This window comes from Juglans microcarpa x Juglans regia, chromosome 1S (genome assembly GCF_004785595.1).
Source record: "Juglans microcarpa x Juglans regia isolate MS1-56 chromosome 1S, Jm3101_v1.0, whole genome shotgun sequence".
Classification (NCBI taxonomy): Eukaryota; Viridiplantae; Streptophyta; class Magnoliopsida; order Fagales; family Juglandaceae; genus Juglans; species Juglans microcarpa x Juglans regia.
This window is the reverse complement of record NC_054595.1, coordinates 21,580,919-21,604,021: the sequence shown is the minus strand read 5'-3', so window position 1 is coordinate 21,604,021 and position 23,103 is coordinate 21,580,919. Positions and strand designations below refer to the sequence as shown.

The 23,103-nt window shown below is 34.6% G+C and overlaps 1 protein-coding gene and 1 pseudogene across 1 annotated transcript; one reads left to right on the top strand and one right to left on the bottom strand.

Moving 5' to 3' along the window:
• The first annotated feature begins 5,906 nt into the window (after positions 1-5,906).
• Positions 5,907-8,667, top strand: LOC121247854 (annotated as a pseudogene).
• On the bottom strand, positions 8,061-10,377 carry LOC121247853. Its single transcript, XM_041146317.1, has 2 exons — positions 9,812-10,377; positions 8,061-9,235 (listed from the first exon to the last, which is right to left on the bottom strand). Exons 1-2 carry the CDS (start codon positions 10,231-10,233, stop codon positions 9,079-9,081), a joined length of 579 nt encoding a protein of 192 aa, XP_041002251.1. The 5' UTR covers positions 10,234-10,377; the 3' UTR covers positions 8,061-9,078.
• Positions 10,378-23,103: the final 12,726 nt, after the last annotated feature.

Genomic DNA, 23,103 nt, shown 5'->3' with positions numbered 1-23,103 from the left:
TACGCCGCTCTTTATGAGTTGAGCCATCGGCCACCACTCACCGACCAACACAGCAACTCCACCAACATATATACACGGTGACTCATGGTTTCTCAACCCCATTACCCAGCACAAATACAATACAGCAATGGAGAAATAAGAAAAAACCTCAAAAACCCGAAACACTCAGTGACTCATGGTTTCTCAACTTTCTCCTCCATCATTATACACAACACAACAATCAGTTTTTCAATTCCTCAATGCGTAGCAACGTAAACAATATACAATATATGAAATACACCCAATAAAGGTAGATGCAAATTGCATACAAAAAAAAAAGGCAGATGCAAATTATGGTCTTAGAAGAAATAGGTACACCAAAACCAAAATACATTAATGATTGTCAGTCTATCACTGCATATCCTTTCATACAAGCAGAGTTTGATATTTTATAATCAACATCATAAAATATTTCGTCAGGTCAAAAAATAATATTTTCAGTGTTTCATAATATAATAAAATTACAATACACGAAATCACATATTCACGGTATATTTTATCGACATCATAAAAAAGTTATAACATAAAGTTCTGATACATGTTAAATATTTTCACATTAACATTAGATCTTCAATTTTCTATGATCCACAATAGTAAAAATAATGATAATTAAATACTTACATTTCTCCATCTATTTGATGAAGAATTTGATCTGACTATGAGAAAAATATCACTCTAACAACTTAGCCTCCTAAGTATCTCCCAATGACTAGAGGCACTATAATATTGTAGGTGAGAGCCATTTAATCCCTCAGTGCTATTTAAAGACTTTAGGCCATCAAGAAATCTAAGGCTTTGTGTTTGACTGTGATTAGAGATATAGAGTTAATCTTATCTCTTAGGAGTTCTTTTATCCCATTATAATTCATCTATTAACTGATAAGTTTTGAGTTATTCCAAACTCTATTAAGATGGGTGTGTGTAATATAAAGTTTAAATAAATCTCTTTCAAAAGAATCATCCAATAAAATATCATCTAATGGTGATAAATGTGTCACATCTTACATAATATAATAAAAGTGAGATTGTAGTGTGATGTATAAAATTATATATATACTACGGAACGACCCCAGGTGCGTTAGCTCGGGGGTGCACATGACATAATGATTTAAATAAAAAAAATAAAAAAATCAGTAGCTTATTTGTCTGGGAAAAGAAAATACAAGGTTAAAAAAAGACAAAAAATAAAGATTAAAAAAAAATCTAAACTTCAACAAAGTATAAGCATTGGTCTGCATCTATATTGGATTATCTATTTACTCTCTATATAATAATAAAATATTATTAATTTTTTATTTAAAAAAAAATTGAAACAAAAAAAAAATGAGTACACTATCAGAACAAAAAGGACATGAAAAAAAACGTCAATTCATGTGCGCCGCGAGGCTATTAAGGGTCTTTTGGTAAAACATGATCCTTCATTAAATTTTACAAGGGAGCTACACATCAAATGGTTAAGGGTATTAAGGACCTTTTGGTAAAATATGATCATTCATTAAATTTTACAAGAGAGCTACACATCAAATGGTCAAGAGTTTTAAATGTCTTTTGATAAAACATGACTTAACGGATTTAACGGGAAAAAAAAAAGTTACTATTTACAGTTATATGGCCACTTATTATAATAGAGTATATATATATATATATATATATATATAGTGTGTGTATGTATATATATTATATATACGCACGCACGAGGGATCGAAGTTGAAGGCCGATAATATGTAAATTGCCATCATAAGGGCAAAATTACGTGTGTATGCGGCAATTGGCTTCTTTGTTTTTCACTTTTTGGGTCCCTTTGTTATTTTTTACAACTCTTGTCGGGATTTATCCGTGCTTTAAATTAGCATAAATGGAAATATTTGTTACATTTGGTTTTATTGGATAAAGATCTTATATTTATATATATATATATATGTATATATATATATATATATATATTAAAAAATATTAATTGTATTTAAGAAAACTTATAAAATATTTATTTATCTACGTATAGTATCAATTATTAATATGCTAAAAATTATAAAATTAAAAATTAAAAATTAAAAAAAAACAGAGAGAGAGAGTAAATCTTATATACAAAACTGTAAGTAAAATTATAAGTAAAATGAGTCTTCTTGGAATATTAAACGATAACTCTCCATAATCCATGCATGGCTTGCTATATTGATGTATAAATTACAATCAAAGTCAGTACTATTTGAATTTTGAAGGGCAAGGGGATCCAGAGGAAATCTTTCTTTTCTTTTCTGATAAGAACATTGGCATTGGATTAGCCAAATACCTGTTCATCTTTAAATTTAGTAAATATCATCCATATTTACTCTATATTGAATTAGCTAAATTGTTTTCATCCAAAATATAAGCTATAGTAAATTTATTGTTCTTTTTAAATATAAAAAGAACTATAGCAAATCTAAAAATATTTTTTAAGATTATTATATTATAGATATGAGTTTTTTTTTTCATATAAAATTTTACCATCTATATACATATGAGATTATTATATTTAGTCCTTCTAGGTACAAGCGGGTTGGTGTGCCAACCCGTGTATCGATTCTTATTTTAATGTTTTTGTCAATGTTATTTTTATTTAAAAAAAAAAAGAAGAAAGACAAAAACACTATAGAAGAGAAAGAAACATCAGACGACTGGAAACTGAGACTCTTCTACGCGCGCGAAGGTCTTCTTTGGGGGTCGTCGGTCTTCTTTGTCGACTATTTGGGACCGACTATTCTGCGCGTGATGGTGCCCCGCTTTGTTGAATGCTTTGTTGAAGAAAAAAATGAAAAAGTTGGATGCTTTGTTGTTTGCTCCCCACTCTCTCTCTGTATCAGAAAAGAAGAAGAGAAAAGCAACCGTGATTGGGGTATGGATCTCCAGCTCCAACACGAGTTCATCACTCCATGTAATGGAAAGTTCTCTTGCAGACAGCATATAGGATTTTTTGCCAGATGGTTTCTCCAACTTGAAGCTCTATTTTTTATTTGAAACATAAACAAAAGGGAAAATTAAGAGATGTATTCATAATTTTAGTTTTCTCGTTCATACGTCTTCTCTAACAGCTTTGAAGCTCTATATTGTATATTGAATATTTAACACTTCCCTTTTTCAAACTTCAAAGTTCTTTGAAGCAAAGAATATCTGAACTAAGAGATGCATGGTGAAGAGGTATGCAGAGAATTTGTGCATGAGATAATGAGAGTGAGAAAAATGAGGGGTATTGGAGATCATTTCAAACCTACCTTCTTGCCAGCATCTATGAGAACCGGGTTGCAAACAAGAAGAAAAAGCTCCTTTTTAGTAAACATCAAAGGAGTGACCAACCTGGAGACAACATCCTCGTAATCATCCTGGAAGAGATAACGATAGTCGATGGCCTGAGAAGGCATGTGGAGAGAAGAGAATGGAGCTTTTAGGTGGAAGTAGAAGAGAGAAGAGAATGGAGGAGTCTAGGTATAGTGAAGGCACGCGGAGAAGAGAAGTAGAGGAGAGAATGCAAAACGAAGCATTTCAGAAATTTTCATATAAGTTAGATCTCGCCCAAAACTCATTCACATCAAGTAATATCAAAATGAGCCGTTTCATTAAACTATTCCATATCAGTTGTCGGTAAACATCAGTTCGCTTGAGAGAAGAGTTTTCCTATTATATTATAAATTATTGGATTATGAAAATAAAAATGAATATGATTATTGGAGGTTATTGAAGATTATGAAAATAAAATATAAATTAATTAAAAAAATATAAATAATAAAAAATAAGAATATTTTATTATTATAGAGAGTGTGATGACTAATACAGTATAGACTTTAAGTTTTGAATGATTAGTTAAAAATGAAAAAGTTACGTATTAATTAAAATTTGAAGAATAGGATGGCCATTACAATGCTAATGCCCTTAGTGATCGGAGATACTTCCTCCCAACATGTCTTGTAAATATGTGCTGCGTGTCGTAATAAATAGAAATTAAATAAACTTAAAGAAATAAAAATAAACACATCACCCCATGTCATCTGGCAAACCAAACCGGGCCATGGTGGGTATCATGCACCACAATAATCTGGATACGATCAGCCACCACCATATGATCAATAGCAAGGTTATCCTCCTTCAATAGCTGCATTTGCGTATTGGTATGGAAGTTTTATCTTCCTATTACTGGAGAGCTATGTTGTAAAGAAATTGGAAGCCATCCTTGCTGTTCTCATTGCAACATGGGTAGTCTCTATTGCTTAGATGTTCCGCACCCTATGTCTGAGGAACTCAAAAGAAGTATACCCGCACCTTGTAGGCAAGGTGCACTACATGGCATTGGCCAAATGCCAGTAAAAGTCATAATTTAGCTAATGTTGGCTTACATTGGATCAAACTAAAGTCATCCATAATATTAGCTACAATAAATTTATCCCACAAATCATACATGACTTGAACTGTAGCAAAGTCATATTTGATTATTTCCAACAAACCTTGTCCCGCTCGTTCTCTTTCAACTTCCTGCGGCTCGTACATTTGAGCAAGTATTTGTGTTATTTCTTCCGTCTTCCCAAGTACATTTCAGCATCCATTAAAGTTTGATTGATGGAAAATTGCACTAATGCAATGGGCTGGTGCTACATAGCAAGTATAAATGTATTTATAAATTGTTGGATTGTGAAAATGATAGTAGTAGAAAGACAATTTGTTGCTGAACTAGAAATGCTAATTTTATAGATTTTGAAAATAAAAATAAAAATAATTGTTGGAAATTGTTGGGGGAGAGTTGGAAATTATGAAAATGAAAATAAAAAAGTATTTAAACAAATAAGAAATTTTTATTAAAAAATAGATTTAAAAAATAATAATATTTTATTATTATAGAGAATGAGATAGGTAGTCTAATGTGGAGTTTAAGTTTTGAGAGAGCATTCACAATGATTTCTATATCTTATCCTTTAAAATACATTATCAAACTTCACTTTTTCTATTTCACATAATGATTTTTACAATATATCATATATCAGATTATTTATTTTTTCTTCATATCATTTAAATAATCTTTTTTTATTCTTCTTAAATATTTCATTCCTACTAATAAATTCGCAATATCCATATAGTGTTTTATATTTGCAATATATTTTTATATACAATGTAATATAACTCAGTCTTATACACACAAAATAAAAATATATAAGCCAAATAAAAATTAAAAATAAAATCAAAACGTGAAAAAAAAAATTGGCTAAAAAATATTTAGAAGACAACAAAATATTTTTGTTTTAAATTATGAATAGTAAAAGAATTTGCTTGCTTAGTAAAATAATATTTTACCATGTTAAGATATTATTTTACCATGTCAAGATATTTTACCATATTATTTCAATTTAAAATAATATAAACAATGTTAAGATATTTCCTTTCAATAAAATAATTTAAAATAAATTGTATTTTAAATTTCCCTTCAAATAATTGGATGGAACTCATTTTTTTGAACAATTCTTTAAATAATTTACATTTCTTATAAAAATACCTAAGCCATTGAGAATGTTCTAATTAGTCAAAAAACAAAAAAATCATAAGTAATGTTACATACAATCGTGTAGTATATAAATGTTGTACAGTCACTTTAAAAAATAGTAAAATTTATTATTAAAAAATTATTATTTTTCATACGAATCTCATATTTATTCATTTTTTTTAAAATAATTACACGACATTTACGTACTCACAATTATAACTATCATTTCTTATATAATAAATAATTTAATTTTTTCAAATCTCAAAATAATAATAATATTAAAAATAATATTATAATAATATTTTATTAAACTTTCAATTTTTATCTTTTATCTAAAATCCTTTCCTTTTATCTCACTGTTCAAACGGTGGCTGGTTAGTTGCTCAGCAGGTTCACGACAGTTTCCTTTGTTTCTAGCTGGTAATTGGGAGACACGGTGCGGTGAGATCGCCATGGACAAGGTAGTAGAGGGTGTAGAGGAGGCGAAGAAAGAGTGGGCCGAAGCGTCTTGTCGGACCCAAGAGCATATAAAGGCGATCGAAGAGTACGGGAAATCTAGGGAGGAGAGAAATTCGAATTCGCTTCCGAGATTGAACGGACTTGCGCAAGATGGCTTGGCTTGGCTTTGCTCTCGTCGCTCAGGTTCAAGCTCGATCTTCTTGCGCCACAGTTGCCCACCGATGATGAAGTCCAATCTGCTACCACTTTGCTCGAGTCTTGGAAGAACCAATCCCACAAGTACCTAATTCTCTCTCTCACGGCGATTGCTTGTAATGTTTCTTCTTGTTTCCTTTTTTAACTTGAGTTGCACGAACAGAACTGAACCTTTAAGCCAATTTAGTGAAAATGCTTTCATTGAGTGGACGACTTTGTTTTGGGCAGTCCTTAATTGCAGAGTAGTTTGCTAATCTTTGTTTACTGTCTTCGTTGCCAGTTTGCGATTGAGTCTGAGGAATGCCAATTTACAAGCAAAGGCTAACATGAGGAAAGCTGCTCGGGAAGAGGTAATCAACACCATGTTGAATTACTGTAGCAAAATGTTAGCCATTCCTATATATTTGAGTTAAAACTCTTTTCTTCGGTAGCTATTTCCCGCAGAAGTTGCAAAATATAGTTTTCTCATACGCTTATTTAACAAACCTCATTTTGTGGTAAGCTTGTGATTAAATATGGGAGTGCTTATAAGAGAGGCTTGGAGTGAGGTGTGATTTTACATTGTTGTGAAATTGCAGAGAGGACTACTTTTGGGTGGTGGAGGAGAATCCACAATTCGCAGACGCAACTTACAGTATGTATTATGCTTTAAGGATTTGGTCCCAAATTCAATGCAATGATTGAATTTTGTGGCTAGTTTTATGAACATGAACAAAAATAGCCATTTCCTTAACATGGATTTGTTAAATTACTGTACTATTTATAATTTTCTTTTCAGAACAAAAGCCGGAATGACATCTGCTGCTGAAAGCATCACTGAGAGACTTCGCCGCACTCGCCAATTGATGGTTCAGGTCAGTAGCTGTATTTCTTGCTTTATTTTGTCATATGGTTTTTCTTGGGATGCAGCATTAATTAATTTATTTTATTGCAATTTGGATATAGGAAGTGGAAAGAAGTGCAAGCACACTCATGACTTTTGGTAGATCGTCTATTTCATTATGATCTCAGCATTATTTCTTGTATTTGATGTACTAGGTCTGGATACTTTTTCTGTTTCTGATGGTAAGGTTATAAAGAATGACGCTTTATTAGCTGAAAGGGTTGAAAATTTTGAGGAACTATTTTGATATGGCTGCATGATTTAGAATTTACTTTAGACCATTGATCAATTAGACCAAATATAAGGTAGGGTAGAATCTTCCTGTGGTTGTTGTCCAATTGAAGCTGTGGTGAAATGTTATTCATTTTCTATTAGGGTAGCCTCACAAGGAGATGGTGTGGGCATTGTTTGGTATCTGGTTGATCTTCCTATTCATTGCTCAGTCATATTTTAATTTTTCAAGATGGATCAGCTAGATTTATGAAAGAAAACAGTCTTCAATGCTCTCAGCTCTGAAAGCACTCCCTGTTATAACCAATCTAAATGAAGATTTATGCACTTTTTTTTTAGTCCTTGCAATTTGTGCATTCAGGATGAGATCCATTTGGAGTTACCACTTCATTTGTATGTAGTATTACTATCTTATCACTCATCATTTTCCTCTAGTCTATGAATTTCACCCGGTTGTGTTCTTGTGGCTGTTCCTCTGTGGGATCCTAAAATTCTGGTCATTGGAATGTTGCCCCCGGTTTTAAAATTGAATTTTGACTGTTGTATACCAGCATCTTTCTGATGAGGTTAGAATATTTGAATCAACTCATTCGGGTTAGCTTTGAGGTAATGCTTATCTTGTTCTTCAGTCTTACATATGAAAAAAGAACTAGAGAATGTCAAGGGATGTGTAAATCTTGTCATATGTCATTTCTCTTTGTACCACCATACAATAAGTTTACACGAGTTCATATTTGTCTTGGACCTATAGAGGAATCAACTGGAGTATTAAAGAGGGCTGAAAGTGAATACAAAGGGCACCGCTCGCTGTTCATACGAACCCGAAACCTACTCTCCACAATGCAACGTCAAGATGTCATTGACAGGTAAAGGATTTTTTTTCCCTCTTCCAATGGCTAATTATCTTTATTTTCAAACAATTTATGTGAATCCCTTTATGTGAACAGGTTGATACTTGCAGTAGGAATTTTGTTATTCTCATCTGCTGTTCCCTATGTTGTCTCAAAACGCGTTGGGCTACTAAAGTTGCAGAGACAGATTACTGCTGCTTTAAAGGCTGGTATGGTGAGACAAGCAGAAGTAGGACATAGAGCTGTTGTGGATGGCATAAATCCTCCCCATGTCCATGAAAATGCAGTTCATAAGGTGGATGTTCCTTTAGAACAACCTATGCGGGATGAACTCTAAAGTTCTTTTGGTGTTCGGATAAAAAATAATGTGTCCTATATTGACGACTCTCCATTTTTTCCGTGTGCCCCTGTCTTCTATGGCTATGGCTCTTAAGCCTTGTGGGGCAATGTGATTGATCCCCCATTTCCTTCATAGCGTCTGCTTTCTATTTCGATTTTTTCTTTTATTCCCTTAGTAAAATGTTTCGTTTGTCAGTAATCCCCAAATCATTTAAGAAAATAAATGAGAAGGAAAGATGGTTTCTGGCATTTCTGCTGTCCTCGCAGTTTCTCATGGTTGGTTTCCAAAGGGCCAGCCATGTCCAAATATTTACAGTCTTTGTACTATAGATGTCGAGAACATTATACATATGGTTCACTAGGGACGAGAAATACGTCTTCGAATAAAAATTCACTAAACCCAGCATTCTGCTAATCTAGCAAAACACAGCACAGTCAAATTGGTGTACTTTTGCCGTTCTGCCGACAGAAACCTGATAAATCATGAACCGCATGTAGCCAACAGATATCCCAACACAGAGAGCGAGAGAGACAGTGCAAATGATGAAGCGCGAGTGGCTCTCGGATTGATCGAGTGCTTATGCCAAAAGCCAGAAATTCTTGTGGGTCTTTGAATTGAGAAGAAAGCCTGCATTTTGGCCCTTTTTCTGTACTCCAACACATGTGCACTTGCTATTTTCTATCAAATACTCTGCTGTGTCTACCCCTCTCATAGACCCTCCAGGCCGCCTACTCCTTTTGGTATGCAAAGGCACATACAGTGATCGATTAGGAAACAGTCTGTGTTTCTGTTTTCAAAAACTAAAATCTAATAGTACTGAAAGAAAAATAATGATAGCAAGATATTACTTTTAGGTGCAGTTTGGATAGTAAGATGAAATAAGATGAGATGGTTTTAGATGAAAATTAAATAAACTATTGTTAAAATATTATTTTTTAATACCATTATTATTTTAGAATTTAAAAAACTTGTAATAATGAAATAAAACACTTTTATTATCCAAACATTTATTTTGTTTTCCAATTTTATACGTAAACAAAGAAACATTTATTTCTAATTTCTCCGATGGGTTTTTTGGGGAACTGGTCCTATTCTTGAAGGGAACAAGTTTTCAATTTGATAAGCTGAGAAATTAATGTGCATGTTTTGAAACTGGCATAAAGCTGTGACAGGGAGAGATTTTCATGCTTGGGTTTATACAGATCTATTTTTCTCTCACACAGACAAATTGTAATTACAGTAGAAAATCTTGATGTATATTTTCGTGACGTAAAGACACAGAAGAGTAGTGTGGCACAAAGAGCACTCACCCTAATATTGCCGTTGAGAAACTCCGCCGCTGCCCTATAACTATGAGATCCACCCCGAGTGCCATGCTTTGGAAAAGAATAACCCCTGCCTTGTCCTTGCCCTCCATTTCCACTCTCTCAACACGCACGTGCAGTGTCGGTTGGGTAATTTTGCATGCATGCTTCATTTCTTCTAGAAAATCCACTTCCCCTCCATTTGATCCATCCGCACATGTTGCATGGGAAGAAGAGCTTATGCTCGGCTTTCTCAAGAACGTGGAGAATGTGTTCCGCCATGAATTTGGATTCCCAACGTGGAGGAGAATCAATTCGTCTTGTTCAAACACTGCATGAGAAAGAGCGTATTGGAGTGCCACAGCTGACTCTCGGTTTGGTTCTGCTACCACCATTACCTTCCTCGCCGCAGGTGTCCCACCTTGCATGGCCTGTATGTTGCTCTTTGATATTATATTAGCAACGGCGCCTCCGCCGCCACTACAACTGCTGCCACCACAAGCCTAGCTAGCCACCGCTAGCACCACCAAGACGGATCTGGATTGGAGGTTAGAAAAATGAAATACAGTATGAGGTGGTAATTTTTTGTCTGAGTTCGTACAGCAGGACAACAATTAGCATATTTTGTTAGCTTTGGTTCTCTGACTCTAAATTTAGTGTTGCGTTGTTTCCATGCTAAAATTGGAGGGTGGGGTGGATGTTTGTTTTTCGAGACCCGTCCTGGAGACCCGTCCTGGAGACCCGTTCAAGAGCCAACAAAGGTAAAAAATAGGGAAGAGGAATTTCGCATACAATCTAGTGCGTAAGTACTACGTAATCAGTGAGATTTACTGTTAAAAAATTAATTTTTTTCACATAATCTCATATTTTATTCACTTTTTTAAACTGATTATACAACGATTGTACAATTCACAATCTCGCGGGCACAAAACAAGCAAGCATCCTCGGCCGAATACCACGAGCTAATCCAATTTAGCCAACATCAACTTGAATTTTTGGTCTCGCCCAAGCATCACCCTGGGCAACCCCAACAAACAAGAAGCATATCTACATGCTCAAACTCTTGAGTGTAAATTTCTACTTTACACCATCCAATAGAATGGATACATGTAAGAAGTTTACTTTATTTACAGTGTGTGCAACTTTAGACTAGTACCCCTGCTTCTGTCGAGGATACGTTTGGAATTTAAAATCATCTCAATTCAAAACAACTCATCATTATAACTTTTTTAAATTCTAAATTAAAATATAATAAACAACTCAATTTTTTCAAATCTCAAAATAATAATAATATTAAAAAATAATATTTTAATAATATTTTATCATCCCAACTTAACTCAACTTAGTTCAACATCCAAACGCGCCTCATTCTCCTAAAGGAAGAGCTTCCTCCGTTCAATTTTCTTCCTTTATCTAGGTTTTCCTCTTCCTTTCAATCTCTCTCTCTCATCTCGTGAAGCTTCTCTCTCTCATCAACTTCAACCAGAGCACAGGAAACGATTGGAACCCATCTATTTCAGCCAGAGCATAGGTCGCGATTGGAAATCGATTATTCCCCCCATCGATTTCTCCTTAATCTTTGTAAGTAGATTGCTACGTTTACCACACAATTTGCATATATATGGACTTAATTGTAAAACCTTTTATTTTTTTTTTCTTGTTTGTCTCCCACCGATTAGTTTTATGTTATTTTTGTTTATGTTTTATTTATTTTTTCTTGTTTGCCTTCTTCATCTCCTTTGTTTTTTTATTGGTCCTATTGACTTCTGCGGAACTCTTCCTAACTATCCTCTTATGTAGTTTATCATCTTCCACTTCAAACTTTCCTACTTAGATACCACTCCAATATGATTGCAGATTATTCTTTCTTTTCTTTTCTTTTTATATGTTGCAGATCTAAGAAATTGGGATTAGATGGTGGTTTAGTAATTTGACGCTTCTCAGATTATGGATTTGAATCGCATTTAGCGTACATTAATTTCAAGGCTAGTAGTCATCTTGCCATTTTGGGGTGGGTGTACATTTATTGCTGCTGCTATGAACTACTTCGATTGTCTTCTAACAATCTGAGTTTGAGTTTTTGTCTGAGTTTGAGTTTGATAGTCTGAGTTTGATTTTGAGTTTGAGAGTCAGACCATATTGTTTGAGAGTGAAGTTTCCTGCTTTCAATTTATGTCTCTTTAAACACAAGGTGTCTTGGTTGCAATTGATCATTATTTTCTTCTTGTTTGCAGCTAAATACCCAAGACCTTCAGATTGACGGAGGGTGATAATACTAACTACAGCCGATAGAGATCTCGATTGAAGGGTAAGGTTCCTCGCTTCGGCTTGAGGAGAGTGAGAGCGAGAGAGAGAGAGAGAGAGAGAGAGAAGGCAAAATGGGCGAGGAGAGTTGTGTCACAGGTCTCGGGAGAGGGGAGGGCAAAAGTCCCTGCAAAATCAATTATTCTCCTGGAACCAATTCTATTTGAGAAATTCATAAGTGACATCTCATGATTGGAGCTATAAAATATTTAAACACACAAGGTCCTGCTCTCAGGCGCCCGCTTTTAAAAATATAACGTCTTCTAATAAGTGATGAATACTTCGTATATGTTCTTTTATTTTATTTTTTAATAAAACTTCGTATATGTAATCGGAAGTAAAATACTATGTTGTTTCAACGGAAATAGAAAAGCCCAAAATCTATATAAATTGAAAACCATTTTCAATTTTGAAAAGAAAGAACGAGTTGAGAAAGAGTTCAGAATCAGTGTTTCGAGTCTCTGGCAACGGTCATCTCCGACTCCGTCTGAATCTAAGCCTTACAAAATAATCACCATCCACAAACTTCTCGCCCATGCTGCCCTGCCTCCATTTCCTGGAGGTCCAGACCGTTACCACTGTGCTCCCACAATTGGAGTACGGCGGTCCAGCAGGAAATGGACCGTCGTACTCCCTCCCGATGGGATCCGCATGGCCTTCCTCGATTGGCTTGCTCTCCTTCAGCCTCCTGAGCACAACTTCAGGAACCAACCTGAGCACCGTGCCCTTCACCTTGGCATAGCCCAAGTTCGCCTCTCCCCTTCCCCCGACAACATGGAAGCCCTCGAAGCCGCCTTTTTGCATAGTGCAAGCAAGAAACTAAACATCATGGTCTCCGATCGCACCTAGGCCTCGAGCACCCCTGTGAGCTCCTTTACATCTCCCTCTACCTTCAGGGGTGAGTCCGCTAGTCTCCGCTTCGCTAAGTTCTTGAATTAAGGATTCCAAGACCGAGAGAGGTAAATCTCAGCGCAGTCCTATCGTAATAATGAGTCCAGTATTCAATCCATGGCTGGACTAATAGTACTCTCTCTCTCTCTCTCTCTCTCTCTCTCACCTACACACGTGCGCGTTTTTTAATTGATATGGAAGTCGCCTTCGTAGGTTGAGTTCCTCGCTTCCCTGCACCATATATTTGGTGTAGGATCTGGGATTCGTCACAGGAAGCTATAGTTAACCATAAGCGGAATCTAATCCCATATCGCATATTCTAGTTTTAAAGGTGACATTTGCTGAAGGTCTTTTTAATTTCTTCGGCAGAATCAGAAATTTGTTGCAGGAGCTTAGCAAAGTTAAGATTATAATAAAATATTTTTTGTTTTATTTCTAGATCAAAATAATTTATAAGATTAAAATAATTTTATTGAGAGAAGTTAAGATAATAATATATATATATATATATATTTTTTAGAGAATGGAGAAGGGGTCAAAATTAAAAAAAATGATTTGTACAAGTTTTAAATAGACAAATTTTATACAAGTCTTTATAAAAAAATAAACTCTACTTTAAAAAAGTGTAAAAAAAATTATTATTTATTAATGAGATCTATTATTTTATAAAAAATTTATATAAAATTTATCTATTTAAAATTTATATTTAACATTATTCCAAAACTAATATAGTCAATCACATGACAAGTTGAATAGCAGTGCATAAACATTTTTGCGTATATTGTGGGGCATCATTCTCCTGACTTTGACTGATTTTTATCGGTATAGTGGCCAGAATTATCTCCATCCTGATCCTTGCAGCCTTTTCGGGGCCAATGCAAACTTTGCACAACCCAATATTCAGAACGAGGAATACTATATATAAATCTTAAATAGATAAATTTTATACAAATTTTTTATAAAATAATAGATTCTATTAATAAATAATAATTTTTTTACACTTTTTTAAAGTAGAGTCTATTTTTTTACAAAGACTTATATAGAACTTGTCTATTTGAAACTTGTACAAATCATTTCTCATTCGAAATATGGTATCATCTTCACTAGGGATATGACCGATCCATCTGATTTTGAATAAAATTTATGATTAATTTGGTATGTATTGATTTTATATTTTTTAAAAATCGAGTGCACATTTATTATTCTTTTAAATCGATACCTTCAATTTTATTGATTTTCGATCTGATTTGATCCGATTTTTCAGTTTAAATAATTTATAAATTTATCATAAAAAATCTGTTTATAAGAAAAAAAAAACTATTTTAAACTGTTTTATTACAAATCGGTTACTATTTACAAAAATTTACTTTATAAAAAAAATCTACTATGTGAAAAAATATTCTGCTATAAATATCTACTTTATAAAAAAATCTTCTATGTAAAAAAAATTCTGCTATAAAAAATCTGCTTTATAAAAAAATCTGCTATGCAAAAAAAATTATGCTATAAAAAACTGCTATAAAACAAAATGTTATACAAAAAATTGCTAATTTGTTACTAATTTAAAGTATGTCAATATACTAATACTACATGTTATACATTATGGAATATATATTATATATTATATAATAATACATTAACACTAAATTATTACTAATATTATACATTATACTAATAGTGATATTAATACTATTTATAGTTATAGTGATATTAATATTAACATATTAAGTTAACTATTATAATATATTAATATATAGTAATACTATATATTATACTATTATAGTGTTACTACTACATATAGTATATATATATTACAATGATATAGTGATACTAATACTATATGTTATACATTATGAAATATATATTATATTTATATAATAATACATTGAAACTAAATTATTACTAATATTATATACTGTACTAATAGAGATATTAATACTATGTAATAATATATGGTTATAGTGATAATTATATAATATCTTATATATAATTATAATTTATATTATTATATATATTATATAATATTAAAAAATATTAGATATAATATTAAAAAATTTAATTTAAACATATATTATATAGTGAACCAATCCGGTCCTAAAAATTATAGAACAGGAACCGATCCGGAACTCTAGGCTAGTTTTTGTATTTTAGAAATCGGTTTTACGGGTTCGGGCCTATCCAGTCCAATTTTCCGATTAAAATTTACACCCTATAATCTTCATAAGCATAGCTAATGTTGACCTCCAATATTCAGTAGAGCACTGCAACAATCCCATGATCTATGGGATGCCACAGTACAATGGAATGCAGCGTCATCCTAATCTTGATCTTCGTTTGGATCATCAACTCATATCAACTCATCATTATAAATTTTTTAAATTTCAATACAAAATATAATAAATAATTCAACTTGTTCAAAACCCAAAATAATAATAATATTAAAAAATAATATTCTAATAATATTTTATCATCTCAACTCAACTCAATTCAACTCATTTCAACATTCAAACACAACCTAGTTGTTTCACCTGCAGCCAACTTTTATTATTCTTACATGACACCATCATCTGGTGGTGGAGCATTACCTGCTCCCCGAAGCAATGGGGCCTCTGGTCAGTTGCCATCTTCTAGCAGTTATGGAGTCATTGGACTATCTGCAGATGAGCATGGAAGCAACGGTCACTTTACGGATGACATTAGGGATCCTCACAGAGGGGGATTTGTGCCAGAGGCAAACCTTAGACATCGCAACCTGCCACACCTGAGAGTTCTGCAGGCTATTATTCTTTATTAATTTTTGTTCTCTCTCTATTTTAATTTAAAAAAGTGGATGGTCTTTTATTTGGAACGAACCAAATGATATGTATATTTGTGACTATTCATGTTACTTGTTTATACAAACTGCTTAACTCTTGGCTTGATATGTGTAGGAAACTGCCATACTAGATATGCCATTTTATGAGGTGGGGAATTTGATGGACCATCACATAGACATGTGTTAGGAATTTGGACCTACCAAATTCACTCCCAAGATCCACTTTTTGGTGAAATATGAAGAAAACCAGAGAAATAATAACAACACAAGAATTTACGTGGAAACTCCTAAAAACAGGAGAAAAACCACCAGACCTAGAGAAGAAAATACACTATGTGAAAAATTATTACAATCACACAATTTTTCTCCTCACCCCAAATGACACCCACAAAGCTTTTCCACTAGTAAAACTTTAACTCTCACTTCTTTTCTTTTTACAAGAAAAAGCTAATAGAGGACTTTTCTTAGAGTCACAAGTTACTAATTAAGCTTATGACTTGATGTATTTAACTAGGAGGCTAAACCTCCCTTTTATAGGCCATGGGGCCTCCTCCTTATTTTTCTCCCACCGATGTGGGACTCCAAAGGAGCATAAACCCAACAATCTCCACCTTGCGACTTTGGTCGATCCCACAGCCACGCTCCACCGCAATGAAGATCTTCATAACTTCTGCTATCATGCTCCATCATAAAAGCATAACCACTCAGAATAAACTAATTCCAAGCATTTCAATTTCGGCCCATGTCGAAAATAACCTTACTGAAAAATTATGGTGCAACTTCCACGTTTGGCTTTCCTGGAAGTTCATCAGCCATCGACATAAATTTCCACCACACCCTGCATTAATGCCAAACCAATGCATGTGTGCAAACTTGTGGACCCACTAACATTAACACATCCTCTATCATGGCAACTTTGGGAATTAGCGGCATGCCATGAGGATGTACATGTCAATTTAACAGACATCGTCTTCCATGGAGAGAGACACAACGTTAGTTTCATTACCAGTATCTTCATTTACTTACTTGGAGCCACTTGCCGAACCTGCTCCTACTCTTGGATAATTTTTCTTGACGTGCCCAGATTGTCCACACCCCTAGCAGACTACTTTCATCTTCATGGAGTTCTTCCTCTTCCCATTACCAGATACTACCAATGCTAAGTTTCCAGGTGAACCATTTCTTCCACCACCTAGTCTTCTTTCTTCAGAAAAGCGTTTACTGGTAACTTCTGAAAAAATTATTTTCTCATTCCCATGTATCAAAATAGGCTTCATATGCTCATAGGAAGATGGAAGAGACCAGATGAGCCTCAAGGCTTGATCCTCATCATCAATTTTAACTCCAATAGATTCTAGCTCAGAGACAATGCCATTGAGAACACTTAAATGATCTGAAATAGTCGTACCTTCACTCATCTGCAGTGTATGAAACTGCTCCTTCAGGTACACCCGATTTGAGACGCCCTTTGTTTGATACAACTCTTCGAGCTTTTCCCAGAGTTCTTTTGTCGTAGATATTCCATGAATATTTGCAAGAACATTCTTGGCCAAGCACAGAAGTATCGCACTTGCTGCTCTCAAATCCAGATCCTCCCAATCTTCATCGCTCATTACAGATCTGCTCTTTGTTTCATCAGTCACGCTAGTATCACTGCTGACTTCAGGGATTGGTCTGCCCTTTAACGCCTTGTGTAATCCTGATTGAATCAAAATATCATTGACTTGAACTTGCCACAAGCCAAAATTGATTCTCCCATCAAATTTCTCCACCTCATATCTGATAGAATTTGAAGCCTTACTTCCTGACATTGCCTCGATGAATTTTACTATAGAAATGAATGGTACTCACTAAGTAAGTTCCCAAGAAAGATTATTCTTTCCTAGACAGAACTTCAAGGTTCCCAGAAAAGATTGGAGGGTCACACTGGACCACTTAAATACCAATCTCCTAGACAGAACCTCCTTAGACTGTACGTATCCACACTACCACACCAAAGCTCCACCCACCAAAAAGAACCTAGTGGCTCTGATACCACTTGTTAGGAATTTGGACCTACCAAATTCACCCCCAAAATTCACTTTTTGGTGAAATATGAAGAAAACCAGAGAAATAAGAACAACACAAGAATTTACGTGGAAACTCCTAAAAACAGGAGAAAAACCACCAGACCTAGAGAAGAAAATACACTATGTGAAAAATTATTACAATCACACAATTTTTCTCCTCACCCCAAATGACACCCACAAAGCTTTCCCACTAGTAAAACTTTAACTCTCACCTCTTTTCTTTTTACAAGAAAAAGCTAATAGAGGACTTTTCTTAGAGTCACAAGTTACTAATTAAGCTTATGACTTGATGTATTTAACTAGGAGGCCAAACCTCCCTTTTATAGGCCATGGGGCCTCCTCCTTATTTTTCTCCCACCGATGTGGGACTCCAAAGGAGCATAAACCCAACAACACGGGGCTGAATATAAAGCACGTCTTATGAGGTAAGCGGAGAATGTTTATTTTGGTATAGCTCTTGCTAGGAAATGAGTACGCATATAGATAATGGAAGCAGAGTCCGAGATCTTCTTGAAAATGGGAAGATCTATGAAAAAATTTATGGACCTAGCTTATCTCATAAAATCGGTTCAACAAGATAAGACTGTTCATTCCTTATAAACATATTCAAGACCTTATCTATAAACAATGTGAGATTATTCCTCAACAATCTAGAGTAGATGGCCAACCACATGGAGGGTGTGACAAATGCTCTTTTTTTTTTTTTTTTAATTTGCTTCTAGGAAAAGGAAAAGCAATGGGTGAAAATTTGAATTAATTGATTTATTTTGTAGTATATGCTTAAATTCTGATGGGTGAACTATTTTTTGTTGTATTGTTGATTTTTTAGAGAATTAAAGCATCTTTAATCGGAACAACTTGAGCTAAAGGCCAGATAGTTGAAGATTTTCAAAGAAACATCATTCCTTTGTTAGGCAACATCCTTCAGGTAAGTTTTGTTCATCTCTCTTCAGGAATATATAACTCTTTTGCGACGTTTGGCCTAGTTCACTCGATCCTAAATTACCACTAATTTGTTTATCAGCGTGTATGGCATTTCTTTGTAGATTATGGACAATTGATATGACTGTTGCTTGTGGATCAGCTAAAGAGACGTTTTGGTCAAGAACTTAAGAATTAAAAACACTGGTATCTGCTTTATTTTTGTGATAGATTTATACAAGTGTTAAATAACAGATTGAATTCTATATAACAACTCATTCGTACTTGTTAGTGCTATGGGCATTTAAAACTAAAAGCATCAATACAAATATAGAATAAATATACAACTAATTCCATTCCTCTCACAAAGGGTGGTGTTCTCACTCCGTTCCTATTCCCATGGAGTCCCGCAAGTCAAATCGGAGCTTAATGGTTAAGCAAGCTAGTACTTCCTAATATTATAACCAATTACTATTTGCTCCATTTCCCCTCTCTCTCTCTCTCCCTTCCCCCTTTCACTCTCCTTCTCTCTCTTCTCCCTCTCTCTGTTCCCCTCTCTCTTCTCACTCTCTCCCTCCCCGACTCTCTTGGTCCCTTCCTCTCTCCATCTCCCTCTTTCAAGCTCTCACTCTTCTTACTGCTTTGTCTCTCTTACTCCCACTTTCTCGCTCTATCTCTTCATATCTCCCTCTCTCTCTCTCTCTCTCTCTCTCTCTCTCTTTCTCTCTCTCTCCCCTTCGCTCAGTCACTCTTTCTTCCTCCGTCCTTCTCGCTCTCTCTTTTCACTCTATAACGCCCCAATGGAAAGCTTAAACCACATGACTTATACTCCAAAATGATTAGTTAATTATACAATTGGAGCCTTATTTGATCATTATAAAAATCAAGAATTTCTCATTCTCAAGCAATGTGAGATCTAATACACTACCTATCCTTATACATCATATTGGGCTCCCCCGCCCCCCCTCCCCCCAAATTCTCGACTTCCTTGTTGAGCTCATCCTTCATAGGTGGCACAACTCAAGTCATACATTTCTAGTTGGGGTATACTCTAATCAATTTGTTACACCCCTTCCCGTAGGTCAAGAATGTCACATTTGGTAAAGAGATTCGAGATCATAAAATACCTCATTTATGGAATCATAAAAAATATTATCTAGCATGATAGTCTTTCATAATAAAAAAGCTGGAACATAACAAAATAACATAAACTAGTTCTAAGCCCATGTGAAAATAATACTTATTGAAGGTCTAAGTCTCTAAAAATAGTCTACTCCTGGCACTCCAGCTCTGTATACATGCAATCATCATCTGGGACATTAAAACATAAAAACAGAATAATAAATGAGTCAAAGACTCAGTAACATCATAGTGTAAACTTAACTTAACTTAACATTAGGCTTAATTTAGCAAATATTCATGCAATGACATATATACACATAGCATATAGACCATTCATCAGTAACATAGGTGGAATTAACATAATAATAGAAATACATCTAACATAATGCATGAATAGCTTACTCCATGCATTTCACATAATACACGCATGACTTATTTATCTTGTCTTTCACAAATTTAGTAGTCATCATAACATACGTGCATTGGTCCAATTGTCGTTGACCACATGTAACATATCATAACATATGGTGAATCACGCTTGAGTTCGTGGCACTGCATAACATATCATAACATGTAGTGAAACAAGCTTGAGTCCGTGTCATCACATAACATATGGTAAACCACGCTTGGGTTCATGGCACCACAAACATATCATAATATGCAGTGAAACACATTTGGGTCCGTGTTCTCACATAACATTGTAGCATATATGTGGCTTGCACATCCACCCATAACATAAGGCCAATCTTAAGGCTTGCTTATCATTCATATGTCTCTTACTTAACTTCTCGTAATGCATACGAACATCTTGACTACATGACTTTCATGGTGTATCTTACTCATATGCCTGGCATAGCATTTGATCATGGCATGCTAATTTGAATTTTTACATAACATACATAAGCATTACATAATCTAATCATGAGCGCATTCCATAAAGTAACGTAATAGATGTACATTTCAGCATAGCATAGGTAAGTGCATCATATAATCTGATCATAATTGAATGAGGGTTCGTAAAGAGGGGCTAACCTTGAATTGGCCTTACATAGCATAGCACAAGTAAAAGAACTTTTTTCATGCAGAATATAATAATTACAGCACATATAAAAGATATGATCATGCTACTTATCTCTCAACGCAACTTCTAAAATTTCACTTTGCACTTCGTTACCTATACAAAGCACTAAATGTTACTAAATTTCAAGAAAAGTATTTCGTAGCATTCTAATTGGTTAAAATCATACCACGGAAATAGTTTTGATAAGACAATCTGTGGTGCGCCGCACTTCACTGCATACAATTTTTCAGGCAGTTTACCTATGATATAAGACAGAGGCACATGCAATAGTGGCAGTTCTTTTCTCTGGTGGATTGGACTCAATGATACTTGCAACATTACTTGATGAATGCCTAGATCCCAGCTATGGGATTGAATTGCTTAATGTGAGCTTTGATGGTCAGTCTGCTCCTGATAGAATTTTTGCCAAGGTAGGAATAGAAGAGTTGAGAAGAATTGCACCATCGAGAAGGTGGAATCTGGTGGAGATTGATGCTGATTTATCAAAATGGGACCTTGAAACAAAGCATTTTATGTCGCTAATAAATCTTGCAAATACTTACAATCTTGCAAGTACTTACATGGATCTCAATATGGGAATAGCTTTATGGCTGGCCACTAGAGGCAGTGGTTGGGTGATGACATGTTTCTTAAGGCCTTGGAAAGCTCCCCATGCCAGCTTATTCAAGATGCTATCAGTGCTCTAAACCTTGAGGATAATGTTCTTTAAGAGAAGGGGATTGTTATGAACTTGATGCGATGTGATGCCGTTTTTATTTGAGAAGTCTCTCATCCATACGATGCCGTTCAATACTATGCTATGTTTTGTCATTTTTATTTTTATTAAAGCTTTGCGTTTACCTGTTAGAAGAGTGCTTTCTGATTTGTACGTTCATATAAATAGAGCAGGAGGAAAGGAGAGATTATTCTGGAATGTATTTTTTACTAAATTTACTGGAGGAATTGAGAGCCTCGAACATCCCAAGCTGCAGTCTTTTTTATTGAATTTCATCCCCTTCAATTCATCTCCATTTTCTGTCTCTATTTTGTTTTTAACATCCATTTTCAGTCTACTTCATCGTTACTCAGTGGGATCATCATAACCGCAAGTAATCATATAACGTCTTTTTCTTCCCATATCATAGCCATGTTCTTGTTAGCAGTACAGTATGAGTACCCAGCAGTTGTACCAGTGTGTCGTCCAAACGGGCCATTCTGATTGGGTCCTGAAAACTCCAGAAGGTTCAAAAGAAACTGATTTTGAAACAGCAACGGCCCAAAAAATCCACTTTGATAAAACGAAGAGTCCATCTGCAAGCGATCATGTAATCATAAGACAATGACCGATCAAAAAAATCAACAAATAACAATAGCCAGTCAAAAATGAAAAGCCGCAATATTGCTTTATCCACCATTGTAATGGGTTTTCCAAGCGTCCCTCTTTAAAGGTCAGCTTATTCCTAAAAAAAACTACTCTCTCTCTCTCTCTCTCTGAATTTTCAATAAAACAAGCATGAAGTCCTAGTGTCATTTGAATATATGTGTATATCTGATTATGGATTATGCATAGCAAGAATTATGTTTTATCCAAAATGTTTGTCCTTGAGCACAAAGGACAATCTGTCAATGTTGCTTGATCCACCTGTTTTTTTCATGTTTCCTGTCATCTATAATTTTTTCTGTGGTGAGCTGTTGTTAAATTGGAACAGTTTTATATTTTGGCTGGCGCTGGAAGGAAGTAGAAAACTGGTAGGAATTACCCTTAATTACTATTCAGTCATCACCTTGACTTGCTTTGCTCTATGATGCTATAGAGCTTACATTTGTTGACTTGCTTTGCTCTATGATGCTATAGATCTTACAAATGTAAACTTACAACCTGGTGTAACTCGATATGAGACATTATCTAGTCTCCTAAAACTTCATAACTTGACATACCACATCAAGCAATATCAATTTGTATATTTATTTTTATAAGACTTGTTAGTAAACGTTCGACGGACAATTTTTATTAAATCCAAACTACTCTAAGCAGATGGCGCAAGGCAGCAATTTTCTCTGTAAGAAAGGCAATGGTTTTTCCAAACTCTTGCAGCTGGATTAACCACAAAACATG